At 47.2% G+C, this 12279-nt stretch overlaps 1 protein-coding gene across 1 annotated transcript in view; it reads left to right on the top strand.

The window, feature by feature from the left end:
- The window catches only part of LOC127920263 (mucin-5AC-like), a 48716-nt gene that overhangs the window by 3021 nt on the left and 33416 nt on the right, over positions 1–12279 (top strand). Inside the window, 1 exon segment of the mRNA XM_052504167.1 lies at positions 10545–10877. Coding sequence (XP_052360127.1) covers positions 10545–10877 — 333 coding nt within the window.

Here is a 12279-nt window from a genome sequence, read left to right as displayed (position 1 = left end):
ATAACTCTCTCTCTCTGTCTCACTACTGTAGGACACAGTCAGCCATCTCCCTCTATAATATCTCTGTCTCAGTACTGTAGGACACAGTCAGCCATCTCCCTCTATAATATCTCTGTCTCAGTACTGTAGGACACAGTCAGCCATCTCCCTCTATAATATCTCTGTCTCAGTACTGTAGGACACAGTCAGCCATCTCCCTCTATAATATCTCTGTCTCAGTACTGTAGGACACAGTCAGCCATCTCCCTCTATATCTCTCTCTGTCTCAGTACTGTAGGACACAGTCAGCCATCTCCCTCTATATCTCTCTCTGTCTCACTACTGTAGGACACAGTCAGCCATCTCCCTCTATGATATCTCTGTCTCAGTACTGTAGGACACAGTCAGCCATCTCTCTCTATATCTCTCTCTGTCTCAGTACTGTAGGACACAGTCAGCCATCTCCCTCTATATCTCTCTCTGTCTCAGTACTGTAGGACACAGTCAGCCATCTCCCTCTATATCTCTCTCTGTCTCATTACTGTAGGACACAGTCAGCCATCTCCCTCTATATCTCTCTCTGTGTCACTACTGTAGGACACAGTCAGCCATCTCTCTCTAGGATATCTCTCTCTGTCTCAGTACTGTAGGACACAGTCAGCCATCTCCCTCTATATCTCTCTCTGTCTCACTACTGTAGGACACAGTCAGCCATCTCTCTCTAGGATATCTCTGTCTCACTACTGTAGGACACAGTCAGCCATCTCCCTCTATATCTCTCTCTGTCTCACTACTGTAGGACACAGTCAGCCATCTCCCTCTATAATATCTCTGTCTCAGTACTGTAGGACACAGTCAGCCATCTCCCTCTATAATATCTCTGTCTCAGTACTGTTGGACACAGTCAGCCATCTCCCTCTATATCTCTCTCTGTGTCACTACTGTAGGACACAGTCAGCCATCTCTCTCTATGATATCTCTCTCTGTCTCAGTACTGTAGGACACAGTCAGCCATCTCCCTCTATAATATCTCTGTCTCAGTACTGTAGGACACAGTCAGCCATCTCCCTCTATATCTCTCTCTGTGTCACTACTGTAGGACACAGTCAGCCATCTCTCTCTATGATATCTCTCTCTGTCTCAGTACTGTAGGACACAGTCAGCCATCTCCCTCTATAATATCTCTCTCTGTCTCAGTACTGTAGGACACAGTCAGCCATCTCCCTCTATATCTCTCTCTGTGTCACTACTGTAGGACACAGTCAGCCATCTCTCTCTATGATATATCTCTCTGTCTCAGTACTGTAGGACACAGTCAGCCATCTCTCTCTATGATGTATCTCTCTGTCTCAGTACTGTAGGACACAGTCAGCCATCTCCCTCTATAATATCTCTGTGTCACTACTGTAGGACACAGTCAGCCATCTCCCTCTATATCTCTCTCTGTGTCACTACTGTAGGACACAGTCAGCCATCTCTCTCTATATCTCTCTCTGTGTCACTACTGTAGGACACAGTCAGCCATCTCCCTCTATAATATCTCTGTGTCAGTAACGTAGGACACAGTCAGCCATCTTTTAGAGGCCTGTGATGTGGTTAGAAGAGTCATGCTGGCATCACATGATGCCAGAGAGAATCAGTGGCTAGACAGACTGGGATCTGTGAATGTGTGACCAATCAATTGGATGAGGGGATTCAGGGTCTGAAGATAGACAGACAGAGGCCTACAGACAGACAGACAGACAGAGGCCTACAGACAGACAGACAGACAGACAGAGGCCTACAGACAGAGGCCTACAGACAGACAGACAGACAGAGGCCTACAGACAGACAGACAGACAGACAGACAGACAGACAGACCGACAGACAGAGGCCTACAGACAGACAGACAGACCAGACAGACAGAGACAGACAGACAGACAGACAGACAGACAGACAGACAGACAGACAGACAGACAGAGGCCTACAGACAGAGGCCTACAGACAGACAGACAGAGGCCTACTGACAGACAGACCGACCGACCGATAATAAACATGATATAGAGTCATACTAAACATGATATAGACTGATACTAAACATGATATAGACTCATACTAAACATGATATGGACTCATACTAAACATGATATGGACTCATACTAAACATGATATAGACTCATACTAAACATGATATGGACTCATACTAAACATGATATAGACTCATACTAAACATGATACAGACTCATACTAAACATGATATAGACTCATACTAAACATGATATGGACTCATACTAAACAGGATATAGACTCATACTAAACATGATATGGACTCATACTAAACATGATATGGACTCATACTAAACACGATATAGACTCATACTAAACATGATACAGACTCATACTAAACATGATATAGACTCATACTAAACAGGATATAGACTCATACTAAACATGATATGGACTCATACTAAACATGATATAGAGTCATACTAAACATGATATAGACTCATACTAAACATGATATAGACTCATACTAAACAGGATATAGACTCATACTAAACAGGATATAGACTCATACTAAACATGATATAGACTCATACTAAACACGATATAGACTCATACTAAACAGGATATAGACTCATACTAAACATGATATAGACTCATACTAAACAGGATATAGACTCATACTAAAAACATGATACAGACTCATACTAAACATGATATAGACTCATACTAAACATGATATGGACTCATACTAAACATGATATAGAGTCATACTAAACATGATATAGACTCATACTAAACATGATATAGACTCATACTAAACAGGATATAGACTCATACTAAACAGGATATAGACTCATACTAAACATGATATAGACTCATACTAAACACGATATAGACTCATACTAAACAGGATATAGACTCATACTAAACATGATATAGACTCATACTAAACATGATATGGACTCATACTAAACATGATATAGAGTCATACTAAACATGATATAGACTCATACTAAACATGATATAGACTCATACTAAACAGGATATAGACTCATACTAAACAGGATATAGACTCATACTAAACAGGATATAGACTCATACTAAACATGATATAGACTCATACTAAACACGATATAGACTCATACTAAACAGGATATAGACTCATACTAAACATGATACAGACTCATACTAAACATGATATAGACTCATACTAAACATGATATAGACTCATACTAAACATGATATAGACTCATACTAAACATGATATAGACTCATACTAAACATGATATGGACTCATACTAAACATGATGTGGACTCATAATAAACATGATATATAGTCATACTAAACATGATACAGACTCATACTAAAACAGACCTTTCACTTAACAGAGTAACACAACATCTCCTTACATAGGTCTGGATTTAAAGCATGACTGAAGCATAGAAACTGAATGTGTGTGTGTGTGTGTGTGTGTGTGTGTGTGTGTGTGTGTGTGTGTGTGTGTGTGTGTGTGTGTGTGTGTGTGTGTGTGTGTGTGTGTGTGTGTGTGTGTGTGTGTGTGTGTGTGTGTGTGTGCGTGCGTGCGTGCGTGCGTGCGTGATTGTGGGTGAAGCATGTACTGTAGGCCCCTGTACTGTAGTCATCTGTCAGGATTCCATGTTGGACCAGTACTACGAATATAAACAGTACAGTCTGTTCACTAACTATTTATGAAGAAGACCGATGCCCAATGTTAAAACTATTCCATGATCAAAACCCTCCGAGCTTCTAGAATTCACTTGTTGTTCCACCAGTGTTCTGATGGTTCTGTGTGAGTCCACAGTGTTCTATATTAATGATAGTCAGACCACATCAGCTTCTAGAATTCACTTGTTGTTCCTCAGTGTTCTGATGGTTCTGTGTGATTCCACAGTGTTCTATATTAATGATAGTCAGACCACATCAGCTTCTAGAATTCACTTGTTGTTCCACCAGTGTTCTGATGGTTCTGTGTGAGTCCACAGTGTGTTCTGATGGTTCTGTGTGAGTCCACAGTGTTCTATATTAATGATAGTCAGACCACATCAGCTTCTAGAATTCACTTGTTGTTCCACCAGTGTTCTGATGGTTCTGTGTGAGTCCACAGTGTTCTATATTAATGATAGTCAGATCACATCAGCTTCTAGAATTCACTTGTTGTTCCCCAGAGTTCTGATGGTTCTGTGTGAGTCCACAGTGTTCTATATTAATGATAGTCAGATCACATCAGCTTCTAGAATTCACTTGTTGTTCCCCAGAGTTCTGATGGTTCTGTGTGAGTCCACAGTGTTCTATATGAATGACTGGAATGTTGTTCTGACATAGTCTGGCGATGTGCAGGGAGGGGTTAGCTCCATTGTAAAAGCTGTTTTCGCCTCTCAGCCACATCCTGCTGCCACAGTTTAGTTTATAGACAGTTATACAAAGCCTGTGGTTATCTCAAAGAGCTCCCTATTTCCTATGGACCCTGGTCAAAAGTAGTGCACTGTTGTATGTAGAGGATAGGGTGCCAAGCATCCTGTGTCTTCGAGCTACCAGGAGTTACCACCAAGCATCCTGTGTCTTCAGGCTACCAGGGCCTACCACCAAGCATCCTGTGTCTTCGAGCTACCAGGAGTTACCACCAAGCATCCTGAGTCTTCAGGCTACCAGGGTTTACCACCAAGCATCCTGAGTCTTCAGGCTACCAGGGTTTACCACCAAGCATCCTGTGTCTTCAGGCTACCAGGGTTTACCACTAAGCATCCTGTGTCTTCAGGCTACCAGGGTTTACCACTAAGCATCCTGTGTCTTCAGGCTACCAGGGTTTACCACCAAGCATCCTGTGTCTTCAGGCTACCAGGGTTTACCACTAAGCATCCTGTGTCTTCAGGCTACCAGGGTTTACCACTAAGCATCCTGTGTCTTCAGGCTACCAGGGTTTACCACCAAGCATCCTGTGTCTTCAGGCTACCAGGGTTTACCACTAAGCATCCTGAGTCTTCAGGCTACGCATCCTGAGTCTTCAGGCTACCAGGGTTTACCACTAAGCATCCTGAGTCTTCAGGCATATTTGTCAACATACTTTAGATGTTTGTCGAGCAGAAACACACACACACACACACACAGACACACACACAGACACAGACACACAGACACACACACAGACACAGACACAGACTCACAGACACACACACACACACACACACACACACACACACACACACACACACACACACACACACACACACACACACACACACACACACACACACACAGACACAGAGAAACATCTCCGTCGTCCTTCCAGCCCCTCCCTGAGGAATGTACGTGACATCGTAACTCTGTACAGCGTTGGTTGGTTGGTTGAGTCTCCTATTAATAGAGAGAGACCACCATGACACTGTCACCTTTACACACACACACACACACACACACACACACACACACACACACACACACACACACACACACACACACACACACACACACACACACACACACACACACACACACACACTCACACACACACACACACACACACACACACTGTCCAGTCCTTCAGTAGCAGGAGATGACTGCTACTGTGTGTTTATTATATGTCTACCAGCCTGTCTCTGTGTTTTACTGTCTGTCTGTCTGTCTGTCTGTCTGTCTGTCTGTCTGTCTGTCTGTCTGTCTGTCTTTTACTGTCTGTCTGTCTACCAGCCTGTCTCTGTCTTTTACTGTCTGTCTGTCTGTCTACCAGCCTGTCTCCTTTGTGTTTTACTGTCTGTCTGTCTGTCTGTCTGCCAGCCTGTCTCTGTCTTTTACTGTCTGTCTGTCTGTCTGTCTGCCAGCCTGTCTCCTTTGTGTTTTACTGTCTGTCTGTCTGTCTGTCTGCCAGCCTGTCTCTGTCTTTTACTGTCTGTCTGTCGTCTACCAGCCTGTCTCTGTGTTTTACTGTCTGTCTGTCGACCAGCCTGTCTCCTCTGTCTTTTACTGTCTGTCTGTCTACCAGCCTGCCTCTGTCTTTTACTGTCTGTCTGTCTACCAGCCTGCCTCTGTCTTTTACTGTCTGTCTGTCTGCCAGCCTGTCTCCTTTGTGTTTTACTGTCTGTCTGTCTACCAGCTTGCCTCTGTCTTTTACTGTCTGTCTGTCTACCAGCCTGCCTCTGTCTTTTACTGTCTGTCTGTCTGCCAGCCTGTCTCCTTTGTGTTTTACTGTCTGTCTGTCTACCAGCTTGCCTCTGTCTTTTACTGTCTGTCTGTCTACCAGCCTGCCTCTGTCTTTTACTGTCTGTCTGTCTGCCAGCCTGTCTCCTTTGTGTTTTACTGTCTGTCTGTCTACCAGCCTGTCTCTGTCTTTTACTGTCTGTCTGTCTACCAGCCTGCCTCTGTCTTTTACTGTCTGTCTGTCTGCCAGCCTGTCTCCTTTGTGTTTTACTGTCTGTCTGTCTACCAGCCTGCCTCTGTCTTTTACTGTCTGTCTGTCTGCCAGCCTGTCTCCTTTGTGTTTTACTGTCTGTCTGTCTACCAGCCTGCCTCTGTCTTTTACTGTCTGTCTGTCTACCAGCCTGCCTCTGTCTTTTACTGTCTGTCTGTCTGCCAGCCTGTCTCCTTTGTGTTTTACTGTCTGTCTGTCTACCAGCCTGCCTCTGTCTTTTACTGTCTGTCTGTCTACCAGCCTGTCTCTGTCTTTTACTGTCTGTCTGTCTGCCAGCCTGTCTCCTTTGTGTTTTTACTGTCTGTCTGTCTACCAGCCTGCCTCTGTCTTTTACTGTCTGTCTGTCTACCAGCCTGCCTCTGTCTTTTACTGTCTGTCTGTCTGCCAGCCTGTCTCCTTTGTGTTTTACTGTCTGTCTGTCTACCAGCTTGCCTCTGTCTTTTACTGTCTGTCTGTCTACCAGCCTGCCTCTGTCTTTTACTGTCTGTCTGTCTGCCAGCCTGTCTCCTTTGTGTTTTACTGTCTGTCTGTCTACCAGCTTGCCTCTGTCTTTTACTGTCTGTCTGTCTACCAGCCTGTCTCCTCTGTCTTTTACTGTCTGTCTACCAGCCTGTCTCCTCTCTGTTTTCCTGTCTGTCTACCAGCCTGTCTTCTCTGTGTCTTACTGTCTGTCTGTCGACCAGCCTTTCTCCTCTGTCTTTTACTGTCTGTCTGTCGACCAGCCTGTCTCCTCTGTCTTTTACTGCCTGTCTGTCTACCAGCCTGCCTCTGTCTTTTACTGTCTGTCTGTCTGCCAGCCTTTCTCCTCTGTCTTTTACTGTCTGTCTGCCAGCCTTTCTCCTCTGTCTTTTACTGTCTGTCTGCCAGCCTTTCTCCTCTGTCTTTTACTGTCTGTCTGTCTGCCAGCCTGTCTCCTCTGTCTTTTACTGTCTGTCTGTCTGCCGGCCTGTCTCCTCTGTCTTTTACTGTCTGTCTGTCGACCAGCCTGTCTCCTCTGTCTTTTACTGTCTGTCTGTCTGCCAGCCTGTCTCCTCTGTCTTTTACTGTCTGTCTGTCGACCAGCCTTTCTCCTCTGTCTTTTACTGTCTGTCTGTCGACCAGCCTGTCTCCTCTGTCTTTTACTGTCTGTCTGTCGACCAGCCTGTCTCCTCTGTCTTTTACTGTCTGTCTGTCGGCCAGCCTGTCTCCTCTGTCTTTTACTGTCTGTCTGTCTGCCAGCCTTTCTCCTCTGTCTTTTACTGTCTGTCTGCCAGCCTGTCTCCTCTGACTTTTACTGTCTGTCTGTCTGCCAGCCTTTCTCCTCTGTCTTTTACTGTCTGTCTGTCGACCAGCCTGTCTCCTCTGTCTTTTACTGTCTGTCTGTCTGCCTGCCAGCCTGTCTCCCCTGTCTGTCTGTCTACCAGCCTGCCTCTGTCTTTTACTGTCTGTCTGTCGACCAGCCTGTCTCCTCTGTCTTTTACTGTCTGTCTGTCTACCAGCCTGTCTCCTCTGTCTTTTACTGTCTGTCTGTCTGCCAGCCTGCCTCTGTCTTTTACTGCCTGTCTGTCTACCAGCCTGCCTCTGTCTTTTACTGTCTGTCTGTCTGCCAGCCTTTCTCCTCTGTCTTTTACTGTCTGTCTGTCTGCCAGCCTTTCTCCTCTGTCTTTTACTGTCTGTCTGTCTGCCAGACTGTCTCCTCTGTCTTTTACTGTCTGTCTGTCTGCCGGCCTGTCTCCTCTGTCTTTTACTGTCTGTCTGTCGACCAGCCTGTCTCCTCTGTCTTTTACTGTCTGTCTGTCGACCAGCCTGTCTCCTCTGTCTTTTACTGTCTGTCTGTTGCCCAGCCTGTCTCCTCTGTCTTTTACTGTCTGTCTGTCTGCCAGCCTGCCTCTGTCTTTTACTGTCTGTCTGTCTGCCAGCCTGTCTCCTCTGTCTTTTACTGTCTGTCTACCAGCCTGCCTCTGTCTTTTACTGTCTGTCTGTCTACCAGCCTGTCTCCTCTGTGTCTTACTGTCTGTCTGTCTGTCTACCAGCCTGTCTCCTCTGTGTTTTACTGTCTGTCTGCCAGCCTGTCTCCTCTGTGTCTTACTGTCTGTCTACCAGCCTGTCTCCTCTGTGTCTTACTGTCTGTCTGTCTACCAGCCTGTCTCCTCTGTGTCTTACTGTCTGTCTCCTCTGTGTCTGTCTACCAGCCTGTCTCCTCCGTGTCTGTCTGTCTGTCTGTCTGTCTGTCTGTCTGTCTGTCTGTCTGTCTGTCTCCTCTGTGTCGTACTGTCTGTCTGCCAGCCTGTCTGGAGAACTGTAAGCCTCTAGTCTCTTGTTGATACAGGTCCTGGTACAGGTTCTGAAATATTCATCACTCACTCAGTTTAACCTCTGAGTTACAGGGGTAGCATGTAGCATCTCTCTCTCTCTCTCTCTCTCTCTCTCTCTCTCTCTCTCTCTCTCTCTCTCTCTCTCTCTCTCTCTCTCTCTCTCTGTCTCTCTCTGTCTCTGTCTCTGTCTCTGTCTCTCTGTCTCTGTGTGTGTTGTTCCTGTTCATGTTTGGGTCAGGAATAAACTTGACAGCGCCAGTCCCATTCTGCCACTGCAATTACACCGAGCGTTCAAAGACCTCAGACAGACAGAGGACGCTTCCCAAATGGGACACTAGTCCCTATATGGTACACTATGGTCCCTGGTCAAAAGTAGTTCACTATATATTGAATAGGATGCCATTTTGGATGGTAGTCTATGTCTACTTACTACAGAGAGAGGCATTGTCCTGGTCTCATTACAGCTCCACAGACAGAGTCGTTTCTCTAAGGGATATATTGACCAGACAGAGTAGTTTCTCTAAGGGATATATTGACCAGACAGAGTAGTTTCTCTAAGGGATATATTGACCAGACAGGGAGATAGCTGTAGATGGGTCCAGAGACAGGCAGGGAGATAGCTGTAGATGGGTCCAGAGACAGGCAGGGAGATAGCTGTAGATGGGTCCAGAGACAGGCAGGGAGATAGCTGTAGATGGGTCCAGAGACAGGCAGGGAGATAGCTGTAGATGGGTCCAGAGACAGACAGGGAGATAGCTGTAGATGGGTCCAGAGACAGACAGGGAGATAGCTGTAGATGGGTCCAGAGACAGACAGGGAGATAGCTGTAGATGGGCCCAGAGACAGACAGGGAGATAGCTGTAGATGGGTCCAGAGACAGACAGGGAGATAGCTGTAGATGGGTCCAGAGACAGGAGATAGCAGATGGGTCAGAGACAGAGAGATAGCTGTAGATGGGTCCAGAGACAGACAGGGAGGCGGGACCACAGACAGGAAATGAACTGTGTAGAGGCAGCTGTGATATCCTGTCAGATGATGAGAGAGGGAGACAGAGGGAGGAGAGGTTGACCATGAACTGTAATATCCTGTCAGATGATGAGAGAGGGAGACAGAGGAGGAGAGGTTGACCATGAACTGTGATATCCTGTCAGATGATGAGAGAGGGAGACAGAGGGAGGAGAGGTTGACCATGAACTGTGATATCCTGTCAGATGATGAGAGAGGGAGACAGAGGGAGGAGAGGTTGACCATGAACTGTGATATCCTGTCAGATGATGAGAGAGGGAGACAGAGGGAGGAGAGGTTGACCATGAACTGTGATATCCTGTCAGATGATGAGAGAGGGAGACAGAGGGAGGAGAGGTTGACCATGAACTGTGATATCCTGTCAGATGATGAGAGAGGGAGACAGAGGGAGGAGAGGTTGACCATGAACTGTGATATCCTGTCAGATGATGAGAGAGGGAGACAGAGGGAGGAGAGGTTGACCATGAACTGTGATATCCTGTCAGATGATGAGAGAGGGAGACAGAGGGAGGAGAGGTTGACCATGAAGTCCTTTGAGTTATGATCTTTTAATCCCTTCCATCCGTTCTCTGAATTCTCCCTTTTCCTCTCCTCCCTCTGGTCCTTCTCTCCCTCCGCCCCTCTTCCTGACACTCCCTGACATTCTCTCCCACCTAATTCTCTTGCCTGCCATCTCTCCCTGCCTCTCTCTCTCTACTCCCCATTCTCCATCTCCATCTCTCCCTCCCTCTCTCTCTCTACTCCTCCTTCTCCATCTCCCTCTCTCCCTGCCTGCCTGCCTCTCTCTCTACTCCTCCGTCTCCATCTCCCCCTCCATCTCTCTCTTCCTGTCCAGTTGGAGGCTAGAGGAGGTCCTGTCGTTGAGCTGGGGCTGAGAACTCAGAGTCCAGAGCCCAGGGAGAGTCCTCTACAGCGGGGGGACAGAGAGCAGCAGAGGAGGCTGCTGGTGGACACCCACACGGCCGCCATGGACCTGCGCTGTCGGCTGGAGCTCAGCGAGAAGGGCTGGGTCCGAGAGAAGTCTGAACTGATGGAGAGATTCAACTCTGAGAGGAAGGAGTGGGAGAGCCAGCTGGGAGACATGCAGAGGAAAATAGAGGAGGTGAGAGGAGGGGAGAGGAGGGGAGGGGAGAGCCAGCTGGGAGACATGCAGAGGAAAATAGAGGAGGTGAGAGGAGGGGAGGGGAGGGGAGGGGAGGGGAGGGGGGAGAGGAGGGGGGGGAGAGCCAGCTGGGAGACATGCAGAGGAAAATAGAGGAGGTGAGAGGAGGGGAGGGGAGGAGGGGAGAGGAGGGGGGGAATAGAGGTGAGTGGAGGGGAGGGGAGGGGAGGGAAGGAGGAAGGAGTGGGACAGCCAGTGTTTTTGAGAGATAAGGGGAGGGGAGAGGAGGGAGGGGGAGGGGAGAGATGGGAGACATGCAGAGGAAAATAGAGGAGGTGAGAGGAGGGGAGGGGAGGAGGGGAGAGGAGGAGGTCCTGACACCGGACCTGTAGCCTGGTCTTGCCCAACTCATATGGTCATTGAACATTGGAGTTTTTGTCATGCCAATAACCATAGCAGTTGGAAAGACAGAACAGGTCTGGGACCAGGCTAGGTTGGCTGAGCTGTAGATTGGTTGCCGTACCAGGCGGTGATACAGCCCGACAGGATGCTTTACCATTCGGCCATCAGATTTGCCTCCAATGCTCCTTATAGGACACATCACTGCACTCTGTACTCCTCTGTAAACTGGTCATCTCTGTATACCTGTCGCAAGGCCCACTGGTTGATGCTTATTTATAAAACCCTCTTAGGCCCCACTCCCCCTATCTGAGATATCTACTGCAGCCCTCATCCTCCACATACAACACCCGTTCTGTCAGTCACATTCTGTTAAAGGTCCCCAAAGCACACACATCCCTGGGTCGCTCCTCTTTTCAGTTCACTGCAGCTAGCGACTGGAACGAGCTGCAACAAACACTCAAACTGGACAGTTTTATCTCAATCTCTTCGTTCAAAGACTCAATCATGGACACTCTTACTGACAGTTGTGGCTGCTTTGTGTGATGTGCTGTTGTCTCTACCTTCTTGCTGTCGTCTCTACCTTCTTGCTGTTGTCTCTACCTTCTTGTTGTTGTCTCTACCTTCTTGCTGTTGTCTCTACCTTCAGCTGTTATCTCTACCTTCTTGCTGTTGTCTCTACCTTCTTGCTGTTGTCTCTACCTTCTTGTTGTTGTCTCTACCTTCTTGCTGTTGTCTCTACCTTCTTGCCCTTCTTGCTGTTGTCTCTACCTTCTTGCTGTTGTCTCCACCTTCTTGTTGTTGTCTCCACCTTCTTGCTGTTGTCTCTACCTTCTTGCTGTTGTCTCTACCTTCTTGCTGTTGTCTCCACCTTCTTGTTGTTGTCTCTACCTTCTTGTTGTTGTCTCTACCTTCTTCTTGCTGTTGTCTCTACCTTCTTGCTGTTGTCTCCACCTTCTTGCCCTTCTTGCTGTTGTCTCTACCTTCTTGCTGTTGTCTCCACCTTCTTGCTGTTGTCTCTACCTTCTTGCTGTTGTCTCTACCTTCTTGCTGTTGTCTCTACCTTCTT

This window comes from Oncorhynchus keta, unplaced genomic scaffold (assembly GCF_023373465.1).
Source record: "Oncorhynchus keta strain PuntledgeMale-10-30-2019 unplaced genomic scaffold, Oket_V2 Un_contig_1875_pilon_pilon, whole genome shotgun sequence".
Lineage (NCBI taxonomy): Eukaryota > Metazoa > Chordata > Actinopteri > Salmoniformes > Salmonidae > Oncorhynchus > Oncorhynchus keta.
Note: the sequence above shows the minus strand (reverse complement) of the source record. Positions and strands in the feature narration are given on the sequence as shown.